The sequence below is a fragment of the Rhinolophus hipposideros genome (assembly GCF_964194185.1).
Source record: "Rhinolophus hipposideros genome assembly, chromosome: X".
In the NCBI taxonomy this organism is placed as follows: Eukaryota; Metazoa; Chordata; class Mammalia; order Chiroptera; family Rhinolophidae; genus Rhinolophus; species Rhinolophus hipposideros.
The window spans coordinates 49,492,261-49,511,760 of NC_138046.1; the positions used below are offsets into that span (position 1 = coordinate 49,492,261).

General features: G+C 40.8%; 1 protein-coding gene across 1 annotated transcript in view; it reads left to right on the plus strand.

Annotated features, from left to right (window-relative positions):
- The window catches only part of COL4A6 (collagen type IV alpha 6 chain), a 394,923-nt gene that overhangs the window by 337,585 nt on the left and 37,838 nt on the right, over positions 1–19,500 (plus strand). The window contains exons 13-17 of the mRNA XM_081042634.1: positions 580–633; positions 13,794–13,853; positions 16,088–16,132; positions 16,613–16,666; positions 17,918–17,987. Coding sequence (XP_080898760.1) covers positions 580–633; positions 13,794–13,853; positions 16,088–16,132; positions 16,613–16,666; positions 17,918–17,987 — 283 coding nt within the window. The remainder of the gene's footprint in view (positions 1–579; positions 634–13,793; positions 13,854–16,087; positions 16,133–16,612; positions 16,667–17,917; positions 17,988–19,500) is intronic.

Consider the following 19,500-nt stretch of genomic DNA (forward strand, 5'->3'; position numbering starts at 1 on the left):
TTAACTTTGTCTTTGTGCAGGCAATAGCTCCAAGCCCCTTCCAAGTTTACAGGAAGTAATCATTGATTGGAAACAGTTTGGGAGCACATGAAAGATTGTCTGCATCCTTGATCATTCCCAAACCTTAGGGAGCCTTCCATGGCACATTTGGGAAAATCAGCATATCAGGGAAAGACAGATTAAAGTGTTGTGTCCCTATCCAAATTGTAGTGTCACCCTTTCTCCAAAACCATTGATTTCTTTGCAGCCTATAATTTGCGATAGGAAATCACACTGAAAAGCTTCTTCCACTAGAAAGAAAGGAGATGATCAAACTTTCTATCTCCCAATTATCCTTGAAATTTGAAACTGTTTTAGACAGTTTTATTTCCCTGCCATAAGCCTTGGTTTTTTGCACAATACAAAGGGCTCCTGAAACTAAGACATCCTGGTGCAGTTAATTGTTGGAGAGCCTGGGGAATCTGCACCACCTTTTGGTGTCCCAATCCTGATATTCCATTGGTTCCCCACAGCCCAGCCATCTTCTTTATATTCACTGCTTCCTGCTGCTACTCACTAAGCTTTGCTTGTTTTTTTCAGGGAGAACCAGGGTTTCAGGGTTTCCCAGGAACAAGGGGCCCTCCAGGTCTTCCGGTAAGTCTCCATATTTGGTCAACATGTATTCAAGGATCTGATTGGACGAAAGCTATAGCAATAGAAGGCTAACAGGAAGACCTCTTCCTGTGGTTATTGTAGAGATTTCCAGCATCTTTGTTACTTGAAGCATTTGAAATGTTCTTGGTTCTTGAACCCATTGGGACATTAGCATGGTTCTTCATGAGTTAATATATTTTAGAGGTTATCAGCTGAAGCTCTAGAATTAAAACAGATCTAGGCTTGACTTTCAGTTTCACCAGTTTCTAGCTATGTGACCTTGGACAAGTTTCTTAACTTAATTAAACTTGGACACGTTTTTTAAGCTAATGAAGGATGTAGCACATGCCTGCCACTTATCAGTTGTTCAGTAAAAGGTAGTTAATCTTAGTAATCCTATCTTTACTTTTCCTATCTGCCCTTGTATCTTAGTTGTTTTTACTCAACAAATACCTTTTGAGGGCCCCTATGTGCTAGGCATTCTGCTGGGCTCTGAGACTATAAGAGTAAATAACAGTCCAATAAGTAGAAGTCCCTGTCCTTGAGGAGAGTACATTCTAATGGGGGAGTGTGGGAAAAGACAGACAGTAAATGAGTAAACAAATGAATCAAGAACAAGTTCATATTGGTGAGAGATACATAGAAGATTAGGAAAAAAGTTAAATTGTTGAAGTGTGGATGGGGAACGGAGTGGGCTACTTGGGACAGTGGTCAAGAAGGGCCTCACTGAAGAAGTGCATATTACGAGGGAGCAAGTCATGTGAGGATCAGGACGATTCTTTCTGGCTGAGAGAACCATAAGTGCCAGGATTCTGAGTTTGAAAGAAAGCTCAGAGCTTTTGAGGAACAACAAGAAGGTGAATGAGTGGGAGGAGAATGAGCAAGGCCAAGAACCAGGCAGAGAGGAGTCAGATCATAGAGACTTTTGTAGGTCAAATGTAGCTTTTATGTTAAACATAGTAGGAAGTCATTAGAAGGCTCTGACTTGTATTGTTAAGATCACTCTTGTGGCGGGGGGTGGGGGGCAGGGGAAGTAGAGAATGTAGGGAGGGGATGCAAACAGGCAACTGCAACAGTCCAGGTGAAAGATGGTGGTGGCTTGAACTAGGGTGATAACAAGGGAAATGGAGAGAAACACATGAATTCAAAATATAAAAAGTTTAAACTTTTTATTGTGGAACATTTCAAATATATACAGAGTAGAGAGAATGGCATAATGATACCCCTGTGTATCTATCACTCAGCATCAATAATTAGTAACTCATGACCAATCTGAAGCAAATAACAGACATATCATTTCTTTATAAATACCTCAGTATTTCTGTGAGATAAGGGCTTTTAAAAAACATAGTGACAATATCATCATCACTAATTAATTATTAGTAATTACTTAATATCAGTTAACAAGTCAAAATTCAGATTTATGATTGTCTCATAAATATACTTTTTATAATTGCCTTATTGGAATCAGAATCCAAACAAGACCCACATATTACATCTGGTTGATACGTCTCTAAAATCACAAGATGTGTTTTGAAAGAGGAGCTGACAGATTTTCACAGATTGGGTATAGGAGTAGAGAGGGAAATGAATGAATCAAAGATGACTAGACCTGCCCCTGCTTGCTGGCAAAGTGGGGATAGATGACTCTAGTGCTTCTCTACAGTTCTTTGAAACACTTTGCCTCTCTCCAAGTGGCCAGAAAACAGAACCAGCAGAGCCAGTGGCACAGGTTGCTTCTATGGTGATCCCTTTTACTCTGTAGAAACACAGGGGAACAGAGAATCATCTGTTCAATGCCCTTGATTTTAATCAGCTCAGAATCTAATGAATCAGAAAGGAAGAGGACCCTGATGCTGGAGATAGGGCACCTGGATTTCAGAATGAGCTCCAGCTCTGGGACTTTTTGCAGTCTCTGAACCTCTCTGTATATCTGTAATATAGCAGTGGTCATATCTACTGTTTTGAGGCCCAACTCTCAATGTACATGAAGTTTCTTTACAAAGTGTAAAGCTGTGCTGTCAAATATAATAACCACCAACCACATATGGCTACCAATCCCTTGAAGTATGGCTAGTCTGAAAGAAGATGTGCTGTAAGTGTGAAATACACACCAGATTGTAAAAAGTATGAGGGGGGGAAAAATCTAAAATATCTCATTAACAATTCTATGTCAATGTTGAAATGACAATCGTTATGATATGTTGGGTTAAATAAAATGTTATTAAAAATAATCTCAAATGTTTATTTTCCTTTTTAATGTGGCTATAACATAGTAGCTCACGTAATATTTCTATTGGGCAGCACAGATATAAAGTACTTTGCAAGTGGGTTGAGTAAGATGGTTTGCACCTTCCTTTGTGAGCATTTCACATTGCTTCTAATTACCTCACATCATGCCGGTGAGGAAAGCAAGGTGGGTTGGGCTTATCTCCTTGTACTTGTGAGGAAACCATGGCCTGAATGGATGAAGAGGATTGTCCAAAGTTACACAGCAAGTTATTATCAGAACTGAGACTGAAATTCAGCTTCCTTGTATGCTAGCTAATTCAGGGCTTTTCCCCCCATACCATACTGCCCCCTACAGTCCAGTTCATTCTTGTCAATACGGTGGTAGATTTTATGATCTCTGGCATTAGTGGGTTCACCGGCTCACGCACCCTTTCCTCTCTCTTTCCTTCACTCCCTCCCATTCTCTTCCCAGTTCTACCTCAAAGGATTCCCCCAGCTGCAATTTCACCCCGCTTCCTTTTATCCTGTAAAAGAAAGACCGGCTGACAACAATGCCAGATGATAAATTGCAATACCGTTTGAAGCTCAGCACTTCCAGTGTTTCACAGTGAGGGCTGAAAAACAGAAGCCCCAGTAAAGACATCGAAGCTGGGGAAAAAAATTTTCTTTTATATAGGACAGCGCATTTTCAGAGGGTGGGAATCAAGAAACCAGAGTTCTCAGCCCACTTCGGCATAAATTTGATGTGCGACCCTGGCCAAATCACTTAACCCCTTTAGTACTAACATCTCTATCTGCTTAATGGGAACATTCCAAGATACCTTATGTGCCTTCTGACAGAAAAGTTGTGAGAAGAAAGGTGATAATGTGTTTCAGATACTCTGGGCTTTTCAAAGGAAACACACTTCTCAAAACCAAAGCCTTCACATCAGCTTTCAATTATCCACACTCACTGAGAAACAAGGCAATGCTGAGGATGAAAATCTCCAGGGAATTCAAAATGTTCCTTTTAACCATTTGTTGCCTTTTCATCTGAGCCTAAACCTTTGCAGGAGCTGCTGACAAGTGGCTAACCTGACAGATTTAGGCCTCACCTTCTTTCTCTTGCCCCCTCTGCAGTGATCAAACATCCCCGATTTTCTGGCTCAGTCCCAACTTCACACATTCACCCCATTATCCCTAGGAGCACACTCACGCTTGTGGGCAACAGATACTCTCAATAGAGATTGTCAGACAGAATCAATACCTGTGTGCCCTCTGTCTAAGGGACCAACAAACAGAGGGTAAGGCAAAATGGAAGAGATGAGGGGAGAGCCAAGAGAAGAAACTGGCAAATCCTGAGGTACCTATTGAGTGGATCTGAGGCAGCTACTGGGCAGGTGGGGTTCTCCTTCAGTCGAGCACCAGGCTTTGCAGGCACTTCAGGTCCTTTGGAGGAGGAGCCCCAGCTTGCCAGACTTTGGCTGGGCCCTGAACCCTGGCGCCCTGCAGAGCAATAGCAGCAGTGTGACATGGCCAGACTTGAGAAAGACTTCCTAACCTCTAAAATCTCAAGTCACTCTTGCATTGCCAATTAGAACAGATTTCTGCAGTGTAGCTTCCAAAATATCACCACAAATCCCTCCCCACCTCCTCCCCCATGGCCTCACTCCTCTTTTCATGCTTCAGCCTCCGTCCTGACTTCCTCAGTTAGAGAAGCTGCCCTTGCTGTGGAGAGGGGTCTAGCCATGTCCATTGCCTTCACCAGGCCGGCCTGTGGGGAGCCGTTTGGGTTGGGGCACAAGTGCGAGCAGTGTGTGACGGTGTAGTGGCCTGCCTCTCAGGAGAGCATGCCTCTGAGGACCCGTGGCCACAATGTCTCTCGCTGGAAAGTAGGGCCTGACACCCTCTGGTTGCAGCCTAGTGTTTGCAGCTTGCCTCTTTCTTTTTCTCTTTCTTTCTTTTTCTCTTTCTTTCCTTCCTTCCTTCCTTCCTTCTTTCTTTCTTTCTTTCTTTCTTTCTTTCTTTCTTTCTTTCTTTCTTTCTTTCTTTCTTTCTTTCTTTTCTTAACGATGTTTAATTTGCATTTATTTTTTACATTTAGTTTTTAATTATAGTTAACATACAATGTTATATTATTTTCAGGTACACAACTTATGCTTAGACGTGTGAATACCTTACAAAGAGATCACAGCGATATCTAGTACCCATTGTCACCATACAGAGTTATTCCTGCATTATTGACTATATTCCCTATGCCATATTTTACATCCCCATGATTATTTTTATAACTTAGCTTGCCTTTTTCTAGCACCAAACTCCTCACCCTGCCTCAGTGACTGGGTCATCCCCCCTTACTCCTAGCCAAGTGACTGAAATTGAGATATCTGCCAAGCCATTAATATCTTTGAACCAAAAGTACCAGAAGACCAGGGCCCTGGAAAATGGGCTTGTAAACAGCCAAGCTAGTGCTCTGATGAGGCTTTCCTGGCCATGGGTGAGAAGGGAACAGAGGGCACAGGACAGCTCATGACAAGGTCTAGTTGTGACAGGGCCAGGTCCCAGGACATCTTGCGAGAACAGCAGGGCCCTGTATGGTGCCTCCCTGTGCTAGGAGACAAGCCGAGCCCACAGCCCAATATCTTACCAAGCTGTATTTCTTTTTTTTTTCTTAATTTATTGGGGTGACAATTCTTAGTGAAATTACATAGATTTCAGGCATACAATTCTGTATTACATCATCTATAAATCCCATTGTGTGTTCGCCACCCAGAATCAGTTCTCTTTCCATCACTATATATTTGATCCCCCTTACCCTCATCTCCCTCCACCCAACCCCCTGACCCTCTGGAAACCACTAAACTATTGTCTGTGTCTATGAATTCTTGATTCTCATTTGTTTGTCTTGTTCTTTTGTTGTTTTGGGTTTATATACCACATATCAGTGAAATCATAGGGTTCTCTGCTTTTTCTGTCTGACTTATTTCGCTTAGCATTATACTCTCAAGATCCATCCATGTTGTCACAAATGTTCCTATATCATCTTTTCTTACCGCCGAATAGTATTCCATTGTGTATATATACCACAACTTCTTTATCCATTCATCTATCGAAGGACATTTTGGTTGTTTCCATGTCTTGGCCACCGTAAAGAAAGCTGCAATGAACATTGGAGCACACGTGTCTTTATGCATAAATGTTTTCAAATTTTTTAGATAGATACCCAGGAGAGGGATTGCTGGGTCGTATGATAATTCTATTAGTAATTTTTTGAGGAACCTCCACACTGCCTTCATAATGGCTGCACCAGTCTGCATTCCCACCAACAGTGTATGAGAGTTCCTTTTTCTCCACAGCCTCTCCAACACTTGTTACTATTTGTCTTGTTGATGATAGCCATTCTGACTGGGGTGAGGTGATATCTCATTGTGGTTTTTATTTGCATTTCTCTGATGATTAGTGATGTTGAACATTTTTCATATGTCTATTTGCCATTTGTATGTCCTCTTTGGATAAATGTCTCTTCAGTTCCTCTGCCCATTTTTCAATTGGTTTGTTTGTTTATTTATTGTTGAGCTTCATGAGTTCCTTGTATATTTTGGATATTAGCCCCTTTTCGGAGGCACTGTTTGCAAAAATCTTCTCCCATTCAGTCGATTTCCTATTTATTTTGCCGATGGTTTCTTTTGCTGTGCAGAAGCTTTTAAGTTGCATATAGTCCCATTTGTTTATTTTGGCTTTTACTTCCATTGCCTTTGGAGTCAAATTCATAAAATGCTCTTTGAACCCAAGGTCCATAAGTTTAGTACCTATGTTTTCTTCTATGCAGTTTATTGTGTCAGGTCTTACTTATGCTTAAGTCTCTGATCCATTTTGAATTAATTTTGGTACATGGTGACAGATAGCAGTCCAGTTTCATTCTTTTGCACGAGGCTATCCAATTCTGCCAGCACTATTTATTGAAGAGGCTGTCTTTCCTCCACTGTATGTTTTTAGCTTCTTTGTCAAAAATTATCTGTCCATATTTATGTGGTTTTATTTCTGGGTTCTCAATTCTATTCCATTGGTCTACGTGTCTGTTTTTCTGCCAATACCATGCTGTTTTGATTATTGTAGCCCTGTAGTACAAGCTAAAATCAGGGATTGCAATACCTCCAGTACTGCTTTTTTTTTTAGCTGAGATTGCTTTGGCTATTCGGGGTCTTTTGTGGTTCCAAACAAATCTGATGATTTTTTGTTCTGTTTCTTTAAAAAATGCCATTCGGATTTTCATGGGGATGGCATTAAATCTGTGTATTGCTTTGGGTAATATGGACATTTTAACTATGTTGATTCTTCCAATCCATGAGCATGGAATGTCTTTCCATTTCTTTGTGTCTTCTTCAATTTCTTTCATAAATGTTTTATAATTTACAGCATATAAATCCTTCACATCCTTGGTTAAGTTTATTCCTAGGTATTTTATTCTTTTTGCTGCAATTGCAAAGGGAATTGTTTTTTGTATTTCTTTTTCTGAGATTTCATTGTGAGTATATAGGAATGCAATGGACTTTTGTATGTTGATTTTGTAGCCAGCAACTTTACTGTATTCGTTGATTGTTTCTAATAGCTTTTCGGTAGAATCTTTAGGGTTTTCTATATATAGCATCACATCATCTGCAAAAAGTGATAATTTAACTTCTTCATTCACAATTTGGATGCCTTTTATTTTTTTCTCTTGCCAGATGGCTCTGGCAAGGAATTCCAACACTATGTTGAAAAGCAGAGGTAATAGGGGACAGCCCTGTCGTGTTCCTGAATGTAGAACAAAGGGCTTCAGTTTTTCACCATTAATTATGAGATTAGCTGAGGGCTTGTCATGTATGGCCTTTAGTATGTTAAAGTATTTTCCTTCTATGCCTATTTTATTAAGTGTTTTAATCATAAATGGATGTTCTAGTCAAATGCTTTTCTGCATCAATTGATATAATCATATGTTTTTTGTCCTTTATTTTGTTTATGTGACATATCACATTGATGGATTTGCGGATGTTTAACCATCCTTGTGCCCCGAGGATGAACCCCACTTGGTCGTGATGAATAATCTTTTTAATGCATTGTTGTATTCCATTTGCTAGAATTTTGTTTAGGATTTTAGCATCTGTTTTCATCAGAAATATTGGTCTGTAGTTTTGTTTTTTTGTGTTGTTCTTACCAGATTTTGGTATCAGGGTAATGTTGGACTCATAAAATGAGTTAGGGAGTACTGTCTCTTCTTCAATTTTCTGGAAGAGTTTGAGCAGGATTGGTATTAGATCCTGTTTGAAGGTTTGGTAGAATTCACTTGTGAAGCCGTCTGGTCCCGGACTTTTGCCTTTGGGAAGGTTATGGAGGACTGACTCAATTTCGTTACTGGTGATCGGTCTGTTGAGATTTTCCAGTTCTTCATGGTTCAGCCTTGGAAGGCTATATGTTTCTAAGGAGTTGTCCATTTCTTCAAGGTTATTGAATTTGGAGGCATATAGTCCTTCATAGTATTCTTGCATGATCCTTTGTATTTCTGCAGTGTCCGTGATAACTTCCCCTTTTTCATTTCTGATTTTGTTAATTAGTGTCTTCTCTCTTTTTATCTTAGTGAGTCTAGCCAAGGGTTTGTCAATTTTGTTAATCTTTTCAAAGAACCAGCTCTTTGTCACATTTATTTTTTCTATTGTCTTTTTGTTCTCTATTTCATTTAGTTCTGCTCTGATTTTTGTTGTTTCCTGTCTTCTGCTGACTTTGGATTTCACTTGTTCTTTTTCTAGTACTTTAAGTTGTAACATGAGGTTATTTATTTGGGATTTTTCTTGTTTCTTGAGACAGGCCTGTAATGATATAAATTTCCCTCTTTAAATTGCTTTCACTGCATCCCCAAAATTTTGGTAGGATGTATTTTCATTGTCATTTGTTACTATGTATCTTTTAATCTCTCCTCTAATTTCTTCTTTGACCCAGTCGTTCTTTAAAAGTATGTTATTTAATCTCCATATATTTGTGTTTTTTCCTGCTTTCTTTTCACAGTTGATCTCCAATTTCAAAGCCTTGTGATCAGAGAATATGCTCGGTATGATTTCAATCTTCTTAAATTTGCTGAGGCTGATTTTATGTCCCAATATAGGGTCTCTCCTTGAGAATATTCCATGTACCCTCGAAAAGAATGTATAGTCTGATGTTTTAGGATGAAGTGCTCTATATATGTCAATTATGTCCATTTCATCTAGTGTGTCATTTAGGGCTGCTATTTCATTATTTATTTTCTGTTTGGATGATCTATCCATAGCTGTCAATGATGCATTTAATTCCCCTAGTATAATTGTGTTTTGGTCAATTTCTCCCTTTAGTTCTGTTAGTAGTTGCTTGGTATATTTTCGTGCTCCCTGATTGGGGGCATAAATATTGATGACTGTTATGTCTTCTTCTTGTATAGTCCCCTTTACCATTATGAAATGTCCATCTTTGTCTCTTGTTACCCTTTTCACCCTGAAGTCTGTTTCATCTGATATCATTATGGCTACACCTGATTTTCTCTGGGTACCATTTGCTTGGAGTGTCAATTTCCACCCTTTCACTTTGAGTCTATGCTTGTCCTTGTAGCTGACATGTGTCTCTTGGAGACAGCATATGGTTGGGTTTAGATTTTTGATCCAATCTTCTACTCTGTGCCTTTTTATTGCTGAGTACAGTCCATTTACATTTAGGGTGATTATTGACATTTGAGGATTTCCTGTCATTCTATCTTTAGTTTTCTGGTAAGGCTGAGTCTCCATTGTTTCTTTGCCTTTTTGTTGTTGTCTATTATTTCTGTGTGGTGGTATTCTATGATGTTTCCCTCTTACAATATACATTTCAGTTTCGGATTTTTTTTTGAGTGGTTACTCTTAAGTTTATGTAAAACAAAGTTTGATATTTAGAGTATTTCATTTTTTCTCAGCACGATTACTTTCTCCATTCCCATATTCCGGTTCAGGCCTTTACTCTCTCCCCTTTTTGTGTTGCCACAAATTGTCCCTTTTGATGGTGGTCGAATAGCCTTCTTTAGTATTTCTTGTAGTGCAGGTCGTGTATTAGAAAATTCCCTCAGCTTCTGTATATCTGCAAAGGTCTTTATTCCTCCTTCATATCTAAAGGATATCTCTGCTGTATATATTATTCTTGGCTCATAATTCCTCTCTTTCAATCGTTTGAATATTTGGTTCCACTCCCTCCTGGCTTGTAGAGTTTCTGCTGAAAAATCTGATGATAATCTAATGGGCTTTCCATTGTAGGTTACCGTCTTCTTTTCCCTGACTGTCTTGAGTATTCTTTCTTTGTCGTTGATTTTAGACAGCTTCAATAAAATGTGCCTCGGAGAAGGCCTGTTGGGATTGAGGTAATTAGGTGTTCTATTTGCTTCTTTGATTCGAGGATCCTGTTCTGTCCACAAGTTTGGGAAGTTCTCATCAACAATTTGTTTGAATATATTCTCTGTTACCTACTATCTGTCTTCTCCTTCTGGTATGCCCATTATTCTTATATTGCTCTTTCTGATAGAGTCAGAAAGTTCTTGTAGAGTTCTTTCATTTCTTTTAATTCTCAAGTCTCTTTCTTCTTCCATCTTTGTGATTTCCATGTTTCTATCTTCAATGTCACTGATTCTTTCCTCCATCTGGTCAACTCTACTACCTCAGCTGGTTATTTCATTCTTAATGTCTTCTATTGAGTTCTTAATCTCCAGAAAATCTCTTTGGTCCTTTTTTAAAATTTCAATCTCTTTCGTTAAATGCTCATGTTGGTCTTTGATTGTGTTTCTGAGTTCATTAAATTGTCTTTCTGTGTTTTCTTGCATCTCGTTAAGTTTTTTCAGAACGGCAATCTTGAATCTCTGTCATTTAAGTCACATATTTCCATGTCTTGAAGTTCCTTTTCTGGAGACTTTTCACTTTCTTTCTGAGCTGTCTTGTTGCCTTGGTTATTCGTGGCAATTACTGATTCATTATTTCTCTTCCTAGACATCTACAGGAGTGGTTTCTGCAACAGGTTGATAGGAAGAGGTCTTTCTTTTGTTTTCCAGTACTTGTTGGTAGAATGTTTTATTTTCTCTCCTACTGCAGCCTTTTTTTCCTCTCTCACACAGTAGTGCTATGTTTTGTCTGCACTATTCCAGCTTCTCACACAATGGGGGGATTCCCTGGGAGACGGGCTTCTCCTCTGTTAACAGTTCGCCTGCGTCATAGAGCACCACGTCACTGTGGGGATGCAGAAAGCTTTTGAAGTTCCAAAGCTCTTTCTGAATCAGATTCAGAGTCCGTATGTTTCATCAGTTCTGTTTACTCCTGCAGGGATCCACCCAGATAGGTGGGGCCAGGGGCCGGGTGAGTTGTGAGAGGTGGCCCAGAGCAATGGTGACGACCACCACCACAGGCGTCCCGCTTTCACAGCTCCCTCCCCTTTGCCGGAACTAGTTGGGCTGCGAATCTGTGTCTGCAGTCCACAGTTCTCAGAACAGCAAATATTCTGTTCTTTTCATCTGACACTGCTACTGTTCAGCTTCTAGCACCAGGCAGGTGGGGGCGGGGCTAGCTGTGGGAGGGTAGGGAGGGGCGGCTAGTCTCAGTGCCTAAGGCTTCCATTCTCTGCTGGGCAGTGAGGGCTTAAAACACCGGTTTCAGCCTTCTTCCCTCAGTCTTTTCTCCGAGGTCTCTGACATGAGCGTTGGGTTCAGCCGTGTTATATGCTGCCCCTTCAGCCCTGTGGGTCATAATCGGAGCCCTAGCAGTCCGAGTTCCTCCCTCTCCCCCAGCTGCGGTAGTTCCGGGATGCAGCAAGCTCAGAGCACTGAGCTAGTTCTGCGTCCTTCGCCCACGCGGCTCCGTCTCCGCACTTCTCCCTTCCCTCTTCCCCCGCTGGTGGGATTTGCCCACCTTTAGGTGAATTTAGTAGGGGCCCTCTTCATCTTGCCTGTCTGCTGTGCAGGGAGTCCTTTGTGGAGTTATTGTTTTTTGATTAGTTGTAAATTCCAAGGGAGCTTTACAGAGGCTCACCTCACGCTGCCATTTTGATGACATGTCACCAAGTTGTATTTCTTATTGGCTTTAACCCATACTCACAAATTACTGTGTTTAATGTTTTTTTTCATTTTTTAAACTTTTTGTGCACCTATTTTTGTTCACATTGTAGCACAAGTTCTCAGACCCTCTCTCTGAGAAAGCAAGAGTCCAGCGGCTCTTTTTGTTTTCTGTAGGAGGACAAGGCCCCGTTGTCTTTACAACTGTGAGAAGATAGGTGGGGGTACGAGACAGTTCCTGGGCATTCTTTCTTGACCCTTTGTAACAGTTTTGTTCTCTGGGACATTATTCCATTTCATTCATCAACAATGTATTGGACCACCTTGTACGTGTTCAGCCTGCAGTGATGTGTCTTGATGGTGACAGGAGTGTGACATAGGCCTTCTGCTTACAAACTTTCACATGTTACTCATCTTAGCGCTTTAAGAGTTTGGGGCAACATGGGCTGCCAGAGCTTCCATGGACAGGCCAGGAAGGCTGCATGAAATGTGTGACTTTAGAGGCCAATAGACACATTCCACCAGGTGGCAGCATGCCTTGGTTTCCGATTTGAGATACACAACGAAGATTTGAAATAACTTTGCATTCAGTTTCATCCACAGGCCTTTCAAACAGAAATCCTATTTGGCATGAGTTCTCAGCTACTTGACACACAGCTATAGATGTAAATAAAAGCAAATAGAAACCAAAGCTTGCTTTGAATCATACCCTTCACAGACACATTCTCTCCTCCAGTAAAAAGACAATAAAACAACCAACATTAAAAAACAAACAAACAAAAAAAAACTCTTTGGCCCTAGAAAGCCAAGGGCTACTCAAGCCTGTTTTCAGTACCCATGGGAATGCTCTGGGTATATAAGAGGAAGTGAAAACTACAAATGAGATTGGAGCAGTGCTTTCACAGCAAGCTGAGCCAAGTCATACTAAGAGGACAACAGGTAATGTGCCACAGTGACATGTAGCATCTATCACAAACTTACATGTAAGAAAGCTTCACTGCCTCCTTTACTCTAGCAGTAGACCTAAATGTTGTTTGCCAAAATCTATGTTCCAGAACATCAAAATTTAAACAATAACTACGAAATCGCCTTGATTCTGTTTGCTGTGAAAGACTTTATCCACTTAGGTAATGAACTCTTCTGTGCCTCAGGGGCCCAGAATATGCTTGCCTTGGACCCAGAGGAGAGAAAACTCTTTCTCACTCACTCTGCTTTTTGGATTTTGGCTTCTTCATAGAGAACCCCAAAGTCATGTCCATAAGGGCTGTAAGTCATGAAGTCTGTAAGCTCTCACCTACTGTGAACAGGGCAGGAGGGGTTAGAGACCATGTCACAGTCCCCTTTGGAATGCTCCTAGGGCCTGCAGGATTCTAGACCAAGGTAGAAAAACTCCTTCCCACTGAGGATGATATTGCAGTCATCGTATCTGCAAAGGGCAAAAGCTCCCTCCTCTAATAATGACCCCCAAGGATTAACACAATTCTCCATTTGTGGGTCAAAGAACCAAGCTCCTAGATGGTGGAAGGCAACCTGTTCTCATGGAAAGGATGCTTAGCCCTTCTGAGTGTTAGTCTCCCCATATACAAAGTCATCGAGGTCAGATATTGCATTATTTCTATGCTGTTAGTCGATGTTGCTATAACTACACGTAATAGTATTTGGGGGAGAAGATATTATTTCTGGAACCAAAAGGGAACCTTAAGTGAATCGTCCAAATTATATTCAGGCCCTATGTACATCTCAGGAAGTGACAAAAGACTCAGCATAGCAAGTCTCCCCAGTGGGACACTGGAGCTGGTTTGAAATTACCTACTTGCTTTGGATTGAGTTAGGAGACCTATGAGGAAATGAATGTTATAACTTATGGTTTCTTTTTTTTTTCCTATAGGGATTTGGAACTGCTGGAGAAAAAGGAGAAAAGGGAATCCCTGGTCTGCCAGGACCTAGGGTAAGATCCTGAAATGTTGCTTGCCTGGGTCTGTTAAGTCACCTGGTTTATTTTATTCCCTGTTGGCATCTTTATGTTATGTAACATGATGGCCACTTAAGCCTCTTGTGTTTCTCTTCCTGAAACTTCTAGCTTGTCCCTAAGACTTCCTTCTCTCCACTTTGCCCCATTCCCTTGACTTAGTGGCTCCCTTGAATAAGAAGTGATGTACCCCTTACACTAGATGACTCCTCAGCCTATTTATTCTCCTTGTCTTCATGTATAATTATCTTTTGAGCTAAAAAATTATGTGAGTGTTGTCTTACTTTCATTCCATTCTATCCTGAGGGAAGGTGGGCATTTCATGAATGGAAGAAAGAGGTCCAAGTGCAATCTTTGTGGAACAAAAACAAGCCTGAAAAGTTCTAGACCATAGTGATATTTGGAGTGAAAGTTTCCAATAATAATCTTACTTCAAGTGGAAAAAATTAACTGTTAGCCTTTCTGATCCCTAGCTTCAGACATCTGGCTGCTAGACTGGAAGCAATTGGGTGACCTTAGCCTTAAAGAAGTAACATTTTAGAGGATTGTGTTTTTAGTTTGGTGATGAAGCTTGTTAAAGAGTCTTTTGAGTACTCAGAAATGTTCATCCATTACCCTGCCATTTCTTTTTCTACTTTTCCCTACTCTCTTGTCTTGAAAAACCCATAATCACCAACAAACAATTCATTTGGGGTGAGAAACTAGTGGCCCTTCCACAATCCAAATTAAAACCACAATAAGATATCACCTCACCCCAGTCAAAATGGCTATCATCAATAAATCAATAAACAACAAATGCTGGAGCAGATGTGGAGAAAAGGGAACGCTAGTGCACTGTTGGTGGTGTTGCAGATTGGTGCAGCCACTATGGAAAACAGTATGGAGGTATCTCAGGAATCTGAAAATGGAACTACCCTATGATCCAGTAATTCCACTCCTAGGCATCTATCCAGAGAAATCCAAAACTCCAATTCAAAAATCTGTATGCACTTCTATGTTTATACACAATAACATACACTATACACGCTGTATATAATATACACTATATTATATTATATTATATTATATTATATTATATACACTATGTTATATAGTGTATATAATATACACTATACACAATAACCAAGACATGGAAACAACCGAAATGCCCATCGGTCGATGACTGGATTAAGAAACTGTGGTACATTTATACAATGGAGTATTACGCAGCCATAAAGAAGAAAGAAATCTTACCATTTGCAACAACATGGATGGATCTAGAGAACATTATGTTCAGTGAAATAAGTCAGAAAGAGAAAGACAAGTACCACATGATCTCGCTTATATGCGGAATCTAAAGAAAAGAATAAGTGAATGAACTAATCAGAAACAGTTGTAGGGACAAAGAGGAAAAACTGAGAGTTGTTAGATGGGCGGAGGGGGTGGAGATAAGGGGGAAGGTGAGGGGATTAGGAAACAGTTGGTAACCACAAGATGGCCTCAGGGTTTTTGAAAATTAATTTGGGGAACGTAATCAATAATGTTGTAAAGATTTCGTAGGGTATCCGATGGACACGTGTCCCATTTGGGAGACCACCTCAGGGATACTGCAGATGCCTGATCATGGCATTGTACACCAGAAGCTAAACAACAATGAATGCCAACTATAATTTTATATATATAAAATTATATATTTATATATAATTATATAAATATATATAATATATAATATTTATATATATATATATTTATATATTATATATATTTATAAATTATATATATAATGTGATGGCTCGGTGCGAGGTCGGAGGGATAGTGGATGGGGGGAGGGGGTTCACAGTGTGAGGGATATAAATGATGAACGTCTAAGTATTACCTTGTCTTGTACACCTGAAAGTAATAAAAAAAAAATTGAGAAACGCTGTAAAAAAAAAAATCTCATGACTTGGAACTAATGCAGTCTAAGTGTAATACCACCCAGCCTTGTCTACCAAATTCCACCTAGTACTTAAAATGTTTCTATTTATTTAGCTCTTTAAAAATAGTGTGGCTATTCAGCCTGATGGATTAGTGTTTAGAAAGAAGTCATTAAGCTAGGTCTAGGAACATTCTCTTACCTGATTTTAGGAGCCTCTAAATCCTGAACTCAGTTGGATAGCTTTCTTATGTAAGTTTAGTGGCTTTTTCTAGGGCGGGCTGTTAATCTTTCTAAGATGCCTCTATTCTGTTTACAGGGTCCCATGGGTTCAGAAGGAGTCCCAGGCCCTCCAGGGAGTCAGGTATTTTGGTTAATATCATTAAAGCCTTGGTGTATAAGATCTGAATCAAAAGGTCCCATTGCTTTACTGATTATGGCCATCAGTCCAAAGGGAAACACTATAATGCAAATTGTCTACCTCCCTTTGATTGGCATAATCTCAGCCACTTTCTTCTTCTGTTTGCAGCCGAGAATATGAGTCTCCAGTGTTAAGTTCGGTGCTATGCCATGCCATGCTATGATGCAGCCACACTTTAACATGTTATCAGGGCCTAGCAAGGCAGAGCCCGCTTGTATTCATCTCTAGCCTTGTGGCCCTTGTAACTCCTAACACGCAAGTTGGCGACCTAGTGTGCCATATTGCCTTCTGAAACATTTTACAAATGCCAGAGTTGGGTTGAATCCACACATGCCCCCCAAGATCCCTGTATCATTTCCCTGGGCCTAACCCAAAAACCAGCCCCTCTTAATGCTCTTAGTTGTAAATATGTTTCTTTCACAGGGCAAGAAGGGGTCCTCAGGTTTCCCTGGGCTTAATGGATTGCCAGGAATTAAGGTAATATTTCTGGGAGGTGAAAATCCAGGATCAGGGAGATGGAAGGGTGAAGAATCACCATAGGTGCTGTTTAGTCCGTTTGGGCTACTATAAAAAAATATTGCAGACTGATGGCTTATAAACAACAGAAATTTATTGCTCACAGTTTTGGAGATTGAATGTCTGAGATGAGGGTGCCAGTATGGTAGGGTGCTGGTGAAGGCCCTCTTCCAGCTGGCAAATTGCTTGCTTCTTGCTGTGTCCTCACATGGTGGAACGGGCAAGCTAGCTCTCTCAGTCTTCTTTTATTAGGGCACTGATCCCAATCGTGGGGGCTCTGCCCTTATGACCCAGCCAACTCCCAAAGACCCTACCTCCTAATACCATCACCTTGGGCATTAGGTTTTCAACATGAATTGGGGGGGTGGGGGAAACAAACATTCAGACCATAACAAATGCCTATCTATGAGATGAAGTTTTTTTTTTTTTTAATATTTTGACATTTTAAATGTCACTCTTTTCACTTGAAATGTATGCATCCTACTTTGAACACACAAAGCTGATGAACATTCTTTAGATATCAGTTGATCAGTGGTAGACTAAAGGGGTAGGCTGTGGGAACAAATCTATCCCCACAAGGAGGAATATTTTATTATTGACATTACTTAGAATTGCCAACTTTTCAGTTTCATTACTGTTCTTAAATTCTCTACAAACAATGCATCCCCTTCTTGCCTGCACCTGGGGCAGACAACTTCCACTACCCCACCCTGGATATGCCACCAAATCTGATTTCGGTAACCGAGTCCCTCTTTTGGGTGAATTAGGACTCTTTTGACTTCTCTGCCTGGCATCATCCACTAACAAGGACAGTGACAGTAGCAGAGTCCCAGGCCTGCTGAGAGTAGGAAGAAAGTTAAAACTTCTGCTCCCTCCTTAGCACCTCCTGGGTGCAGCCATGTTGTCTATTCCTGTGATATGTTTCTCAGGCCCAAAAGTACATTGTCCTGGAGTCAGGTTGCAAAGTAAAATTGGGATCCCTTGTCCTTGACAGGTTTGCAATTGAGTGTCAGGCGTCTGGCCTGCTTTGTGTTGCTTTCATCTTAAATTAATAGGACTTTGAAATTAACCTATGGACTAGTTGGCCCTGGAAATGAGGGGTTATAAAAAGGAGGAACCTTTCATTTTTCTGGGGAATGGCTTTGAGGACACATAGATCTTGGGTAATGGGGTCACAGAAATGTTTATGTTTAATGTATTTCATCTTTGCAGGGCGAAAAAGGTGGCATTGGTCTGCCAGGCCCAGATGTTTTCCTTGAAACAGATGGTGCTGTGATCTCAGGTGCAACTTTTCTTTGATTTGAGTGGAGAAGAAAAGACAGGGAGTTAAATTCTATATCCTCTGTAATTGTTAAAAGAATGTTTTGTCAGCCACCGGATTACTGCTGAACCCAACACTCCATGGGCCCCTCATGGGTCCTGAACTTGGAGAATGAAGCTAATGTCTTGGGGAAAGAAACCACAGCCTGCACTCCATTTTTGTATTGGGTCCACCAAGACTACGATTTGGGTTGGCCTGGGCCTGAATTTGCTAAAAATGTTTTCTCTAGTGGCGCTTAGGGAAGGATTGATATCCTTCCCGGATAGGCTGACTTCAGCCCCATATTATGGGACACTCGGGGTCTCATCTACACAATCCCATGCATGCGGGAGCTTAACAATTTCATTGGAAGTGGAAAAGTATCTTTTGCTAGGGGAGCAAGTGGTTGACAGCCCTCAGCAGTATGACATTTTGAATTTGTCTTCATCTCTCCTTGTTTTGGTTACTGTGTTCTCCAAAGATCCAGATGCCCACTGTCCCCAGCCACTTCTTGCTTGACAAAAGGCTTCTACAATAGTGCCTCCTCCACCTGGGTCTTACAAATTACAGTGGTACCTCAGTTTTCAAATGTCTCTATTGACGAATATTTTGGTTTATGAATGCTGTAAGCCCGGAAGTAAATGCTTCGGTTTTCGAACATGACTCAGATCCTGAGGCCTAGCTGTCAGCTGTTTCAAACATTTCAGAACTCGTGGATTACGTTCTAAAACCAAGGTACCACTGTATCTCTCTCCTCGCATCCTCTCAGACCCATGCCCTGTCTGGCAAACTCATTAAAGCAGAGATGTTAATGGTTGACAGTGGCTTCCTGTGTTCCACTCCCAGGTTTCAGTAACCTATGTGTGTATAACATGAACAGTAGACTTTAACACCTTAACCAAAATGAGGCATTACAACCGATTTACTAGTAGTAGTAGAAGACACTTCCTAGTTCTTACCAGATCTTATCATGGAAGGCAAGCCCTGGTGAACACTAGTGGAGCTTGGAGCCTTAGTTCAAGTAAGCCCACCATCACGTGAGGCCATTAGCATCTGAGAGACCTATGAAGGGCAACAAAGGTACTTTTTAAATTATATATATATATATATATATATATATATATATATATATGTATATATATATATATATATATATACACATACATATATAGTTTAGCTTTTACATTTTAAATCTATATGACATTTTGAGTTAATCCTTTTTCCCCACTTCTTCCGCCTCCCCCCCAATCCGGTTCAAGCCGTTGTTTCTCAGTCTAGTTGTGTAGGACACAGATCCCTGGCCCATGCTGGTATTATGAGCCTTGCTCTCCCCCCAGCTGAGGCAGTGGGTCCCTGGTCGGCCATCAGCTGCTCACAGCAGCTCATGGCAGCTCTCTTTGGCCCTGGGCTGCTCACAGCAGCCCAGCTCCAGGGAGACCTGTTGTTCACAATCTTAGCTGTAGAGGGCGCAGCTCACTGGCCCATGTGGGAATCG